Source organism: Podarcis liolepis (genome assembly GCF_965112155.1).
Source record: "Podarcis liolepis genome assembly, chromosome: 12".
Lineage (NCBI taxonomy): Eukaryota > Metazoa > Chordata > Lepidosauria > Squamata > Lacertidae > Podarcis > Podarcis liolepis.
The window spans coordinates 7,109,293-7,116,276 of NC_139563.1; the positions used below are offsets into that span (position 1 = coordinate 7,109,293).

General features: G+C 44.7%; 1 protein-coding gene across 1 annotated transcript; it reads right to left on the reverse strand.

The window, feature by feature from the left end:
• Positions 1-1,954: 1,954 nt before the first annotated feature.
• LOC310689391 (5-beta-cholestane-3-alpha,7-alpha-diol 12-alpha-hydroxylase-like) lies at positions 1,955-4,365 on the reverse strand. Its single transcript, XM_083467054.1, has one exon. It carries the CDS (start codon positions 4,190-4,192, stop codon positions 2,651-2,653), a length of 1,542 nt encoding a protein of 513 aa, XP_083323180.1. The 5' UTR covers positions 4,193-4,365; the 3' UTR covers positions 1,955-2,650.
• Positions 4,366-6,984: the final 2,619 nt, after the last annotated feature.

A 6,984-nucleotide genomic window follows, 5' to 3' on the forward strand; every position in this document is an offset into this window, starting at 1 on the left:
TTGGTCCACAGATAGCTTTCCAGGTCATGTGGCCAGCATGACTAAACCGCTTCTGGCACAACGGGACACCGTGACAGAAACCAGAGCACACAGAAACGCCATTTACCTCCCTGCTGCAGCAGTACCTCTTTATCTACTTGCAGTAGTGTGCTTTTGAACTGCTGGGTTGGCAGAAGCTGGGACAGAGCAATGGAAGCTCACCACCGTCGCATGGATTTGAACCGCCAACCTTTTGATCAGCAAGCCCAAAAGGCTCAGTGGTTTAGACTACAGCGCCCCCTGCGTCCTCAGCAGTTATAACACTGAATCTCTTTCTGGGTTTGGCTACCTAAGTATACACAGATTGTAGCTAAAGTGGCTACAACAGTTTAGCTGAAAGTGGGAAAAGAGGACCGTGTACCCCCGGATAAGTTATTCAGCTGCTGATTAAATAGCACAATGCAAAATAGATTAAACATCCCAACATATGAAGCAAGCTTGCCTTTTGAACTATATAAATTTATAACGCAGTTTTAAAAGCATGTAACTAAAAGATAAGGGAGGAACCTCTTGTTGAAGATACCAAAGGAAAATAACCCAGTACCCAGAGTGGTGAAGAGACTATAAGAAAGACAGCAAAACTAGAAAAATTGCACAGCAATTTTTTTTTATATATATATAAAAAAGTTGGATTTTCGGAGCTTTAAAAATAGCAAACAGAAACTGAACAGGGCAATCACGATTCATGTAAGGAATGCTATATTCACAGTGTTTTGCCAATGTCTCATAAGAAAGTGTGTAAAAAAAGCACAGCCATTCCAAAATAAACACCCAGTTCTATTGATGCTTCTGTTTGTCTCCAGTAAATCACACAAGATCTAAACACTCCATAAATGCAGGAAAATAAGTTTGCACAAATATCCTTAAGCATGTTCTTCTACAATTTAGTTAAGTTTCTCTCCTCATAGTAACGGGCTTATAGAAGCCCAGTTTCTGGCTTCGTCAACTCTCTCACCTATTCTTCCAGTGTACGCAGTACTAATCAAGATGTCACAAACTCTTGTGCTCTCCCATATGCACAAGACAGGTGCTTTATACCTAAGCATGACTTCCCAAGGCAACAGACAGTTGTGATTGCTAATAAGGTGAGAGCATTGCAGGGCAAAATATGTTGCCTTAGAGTAGTGATGGCCAAACTCGGCCCTCCAGCTGTTTGGGGACTACAATTCCCATCATCCCTGACCACTGGTCCTGTTAGATAGGGATGATGGGCGTTGTAGTCCCAAAGCAGCTGGAGGGCCAAGTTTGGCCATCACTGCCTTGGAGGCTTAGCAATCACAGGTGTGCATTGTAAAGCAGCGGTAAGGAATCTGGATCCCTCTTGATGTTGTAGGACTCCAGCTCCCATCATCCCTAACCGCTCACCATGCTAGCTGGGGCTCATGGGAGGGGCAGTCCAACAAGATCTGTAGTACCACAGGCTGGCTGCCCACGTTGTAAGGCAAAAACATGTACCGTATTTTTCGCTCCGTAAGGCGCACCTGACCATAAGGCGCACCTACTTTTTGGGGGGGGGGGTTCAAGAAAAAAAATATGCGGCTCTTGGGGGCTTTTGAGGGAGGTGGGGGAAGTGAGGGAGCCTCACTCTGTCCCTTCCCCAACCTCCCGCAAAAGCCAGGGATAGCTGCGCGAAGCCTCCCCAGGGCAGCGGGATGAATGCTGCCCTGCTATGCGGAGGCTTCGAGGGCTACCCCAGAGCTGCTCAGGAGCTTGGCGGCGCTGGCGGGGGAAGCCTGGGTCCCCCCCCCCAGCCCCAGGGACCACACATTCGCTCCATAAGATGCACATACATTTCCCCTTAGATTTTAAGAGGAAAGAAGTGCGTCTTACGGAGTGAAAAATACGGTAGTTAGTTGTCTTAAAACAGTGAATATTAGAGTTTGAAACTTTTAAAGTGCTGGTATCAGGTACTGTGCTCGAGCTGTTGTGGACTACAACTTCCATTAGCCCTAGCCGGCATGGTCAATGGTAAGAGGTCAAGGGGTGTTGCAGTCTGGAGGATACTACATTGGCTATCCCTGAGGGAGAGACTAAGAAACTAAACTAGAAATCAGGAAGTCACCTTTCCCCAGCTTTAAATCATGCCTCTGCCATGAATCTATAAATTGGCCTTAGACCACTACTTTCACAGCAGACAGCAGGCCCATGCAGAGCTTGTCTGTGGCCCGGGGCAGAAGTCTTGTTAGAATAAAGTTATAAATTCAAACCAAAAAAAGCCTATTCCAAACCAACACAAGGCTATTCCTGGCCTGCCACCCTCCATGGGCCTGACTGACAGACTTCCAGGAATTCATGAATTGGTCAGAGAAGGTTGACTGTGAGCCAACAAGAACTACATTATTCTTTCTCTCCCTATTCTAGAGACTGCACACCTCCCAACTTCACTTTATCTGATGTTGTAGCCTGTGGAAACCTATCCTACTTACCGGTAATTAGCTAGAGATGCCAATGTACATTTTGTCCTTTGCCAATACTAAATAACACAGACGCTCTCTGTGATTATACTACTCCATAGCGAAAGGACTTTTGGAAGATTAACCAGTTTAGTTTTCAGTTTGGGGTATACAACAACGAATTGTTGCAAGCCAATGTATAAAAGTCAGGTTTAAGTTTAGGAGCGCAATCGATACCTAAACTGAATATCTCGAGAAGGATGCACAATTCCAAAGCCACAGCGGCTTCCATCTACTGGTGGGATTTCCTCTTCTGCGTTAACCAGTTCCATGTCAAAGCAGGTGAGCATCAGGATCACAAACATCTTCAATTCACTAACAGCAAAGAATCGCCCAGGGCAAATAGACGGCCCTCCGCCAAAAGGCATAGTGTATTGTTTGAGCTTCTTCCCATTCTTATAGAACTCTCTCTTGGTGCCATCTGGGTTCAAGAACCTGTCGTATTTGAACGTGTGAGGGTCAGGGTGGATTTCTGGGTCCATATGCAGTCCAAGGAAAGGGAAAAGAAGTAGATGGTCTCCTTTACGAAGGATGTATTCTCTTCCATCAGCCATTTTAAGATCTGTATCCTGCATCACACTTCTGAACAGGAAGGGATTCGCTTTCAAGCGCAGAGTTTCTTCTATTGTACTGTCCAGAAGAGGAGTCTTTATTGTTTCCAGGGAGACATCGATGATGGGGCTTCCTGGATTCACTTCCTGGCCAGTCTCTCTCAGTACTCGGTCCACTTCTTCCCTCACTGCCTTCATTGCTTCTGGATACTTCAGGAGATGCACAAGAACCCAGAAGGCAGCGGGACCAGTGTTGGCCTGAGATGCCCAGAGGAGAAGAAACATAAATTGTGTCCTCATCTTTTCGGTCATCCCAATCTCAGCCATTTGCTGATCTTGCTCAACTATCCAGTTGCTGACGTTATCCTTCTGATAGATCTTTTCTACCGACAGTATGTCCCATAAGAATTTCCTCAATCTTTCTGTCTCCATTTTGCCCTGAGGGTCCAGAATACCAAAAACCATTTGGGGAAATAAGTGATCAAACTTCTGAAAATTCCCAAAAAAATCTCCGCGTTGTGTTAGTTTATTCTCCTTTGCATTTCCTTCGCTCTCGACATCTTTGTCTGGGTCAGTTCCAAACAAGGCCAGAAAAGCAGCCTGGAATATTGTATTGTAGCTAAAGTGCAAAACCCCATCCTGCTGCCATTGTCTCTTATTCTCACCTGAATCCCAGCTATGAAGCATCACGGTCTTCAACTTCTCCATCATCACCTGGTTCAGGGCAGCTAGACTCTTGCCTCTCAGATACTTCTTGCTATTTTGCTGCACAATTTTGTGATGAGATTCAGATGCATGGAACCTAAAAGCATTAAAAACTATTTTCAATCCAAACGTATCAAAATCCAGCTTATCTTTGGGCTTCTTTATTATATCCCGGTAAGTGCAAGAGTCCAGCACAAAATGTAAGTAATTGCCGCCAACCAGAACCGTGAAAATATCCCCGTGTTTCTTCTGCATGCATTCCAAAAATTCTACAGGTTTCTTCTTGAATTTAATCGCATGCCCTAGCCATGGAATGAAGCCTTTGTCCAGAGGAGGTTCCTTGGGTCTCCTCTTGCGAAATGCTCCTACTGCATAGAGCCCACCAAATACGGCTGCGAGGAAGGATGCGAAGAAAACACAAAGCGCAGTCTCCCAGGAATCCATGACTGGTGTTCAGAAGCCAAGCCGCTCAGCCAACCCAAAAAACAAATCCTCAGCTCTACTTATAATGCACCTGCTTGGATGCCCTGCGTAAAACTGCCTCGGCTCATTTGAGTTGGCAAGCTCTCCTCAACTTTGCATAATTACGACATTGCATTATTCTCTCAGATTTATGTTCTGCTTGTTCACGAGCTGAAAAACCACTGAAGCACGTGAAGTGGAAATTATTACTAGAAGTATGTTACGACAGCTTGCTAGCTAGGAGAGTAAGATTGTGTTAACCGAATTATATGGTTACCAGCTCCCTGGGTCAGCAGCTGTGGTACAGAACCACTCAGTCTGTGATTCACTTTCAGTATTTGCCCAGTAGCACGGCAATTATGTTCCGTAGTACTTTGTTATAGGTTCTCCTAAATTCCTCAGTGCCAGGTCCTCCTCGTATTTCTTAGGTTTAGCAAAAGTTAGAATTAATTGACTAAACTATGCCAAACACAGAAAGCCCTTGATTCAGCTTTTGCCGGTGAATCAGGTCAGCTTGGCAGAACTAGCTGAGGTCATTGGAGGAACAGAAGGCTGATGATGGCTAGCCATTATTATTATTATTATTATTAAGATATTTATTAAAAGTTTTTAAGATATAACTAGAAAAAAGAAAAATAAACAGTTAAAAACACACATTAATTTTCAATAACATAACTTCCATACACTTATTTCCTCGGACCTCCTCATACCTCCCATCTTTGTATTCCAGTTCGATTTGTTAGTTCAGCAAATCCTTACCATTAAACTTTTACCCATTTGTAAAACCTCTTTTTTTCATATCTCTTAAAGCATTACAGCTGGAAACCGCTTAGTTTCTATCCAACATCCTTCTAACATTCATTAATTTTACAATGTTTCTGTAAGTAGTCTTTGAATTTCTTCCAGTCTTCTTTCACCGACTCTTCTCCCTGGTCTCGGAGAAGGCTAGCCATTATTAGCCCATCAAGGAAGCCATTAAGAGGTACCAGCTGTGGAGAGGGGCCAGACAAGAAGGGTTTAGGAATTCAGGTTGGAGATAGTTTTGCTGGGTTACTAGCAAGCCTGCTGCAACTATGGAAAGAGCAAGAGATTCTCTACTGTGTGTAATGCTGGTATTCTCCCACCCGACCCCCAATCCAAGCTCAGGTTGTATTAATGTGTAAATAAACCATATATCATAAAGACACCACTGACTCCACTGTGCCTTATTGTCCGACAGGAAGCACAGACCTCATGATCCTTGCACTTCTGTGGCTGGCGTGTAACAATGTAAATCAAGCTAGTGCGATTGAGATTTTACTTGTTCCTTCATGTTCTTATGAAGCATCCACTTTACCCAACTGCATTGGCTGCCAACAAAGCCTATTAAAAAATCCATCTAAAAAGCTGCACAGAGTAGCTGGGGAAACCCAGCCAGATGGGCAGGGTATAAGTAATAAATTATTATTATTATTATTATTATTATTATTTTATTATTAGTTTCCAGGCCCGATTCAAAGGGTTGGTTTTGACTTAAAAGGTAAAGGACCCCTGAGAGTCCAGTCGCGAACAACTCTGGGGTTGCGGCGCTCATCTCACTTTGCTGGCCAAGGGAGCCAACGTTTCTCCGCAGACAGTTTTTCTGGGTCATGTGGCCAGCATGACTAAGAAGCTTTTGGCGAAACCAGAGCAGCACACGGCAATTACCTTCCCACCAGAGTGGTACCTATTTATCTACTTGCACTTTGACATGCTTTCAAACTACTAGGTTGCCAGGAGCTAGGACCGAACAATGGGAGCTCACCCCATTGCGGGGATTCCAACCGCCGCCCTTCCGATCAGCAAGCCCTAGGCTCTGTGGTTTAGACCACAGTGCCACCCGCGTCCCTGGTTTTGACTTACAAAGCCTTAAACAGTTCAGGATCATAGTACCTCAAGGACTGCCTCTCCCCATATGAACATCAGAGGCTTTTCATGATAGATCTGGATGGTAGCAACATGAGAATGGGTCTTTTCAGGAGAATGTACAGTATTTAAAGGGGATTTTGCACCTTGAATTTGTTAGTATCTTCAGCTCACAGGCAGAGGTACCTGGCCTCCCCCGAGGCAATTGAGCGAGATACTGTGTTTACCATCCGTCTGCGACCCCCGGCAGGCTAGGTAAACAAACCCGGCGATTCTTCTCATTAGTCGTGAGAAAGAACACACCCTCTGCTTTCCTCTTCTTCTCTCTCCCTCCCTGCATTCTCCCAGGGAGGGGAAATGAGACAGACAGGAGTCCTATTTACATGTTTTATTCCTGTCACTCAGCAGTACATAGAAATGCGACTGCACCCTTCAGTCTCCATCAGAAGAGACTCACACTCCTCCCCTGTACTTCCAGCACAGGTCAGATGACACACTGAGCTAACATCCGGTGCTCAGTACAGAGAATAGGCTCCACCTTTTCTCCAACAGTACAGTGAGAAACCACAACATCCTGTTTTGCATTCCAGCTATCTGGAGCTGGCTTTTGCCTTGCTGCTTTTTCCTGACAGAATTTACTCCAGGTAGGTTTGTTATGCTGCCTGTTGAACTTTTGACTTTAGTGTCCAGGTTTCGTTCAGGTCTTGATAATTTAACTACTTTATTAATGGGGTTCTGTCGCAGGGTTTATCAAAAGGGCTTCCCCTAGCATGGCTCGTATAACATACATTCAGCAGTCTTTCTCATAGGCCCAAGGAGAGAGGGGAACGGTGGAGGCTTTGTGCTTAAACATTATGCACCATTTTTTCCTCTGTGCCCTAGCACTACAC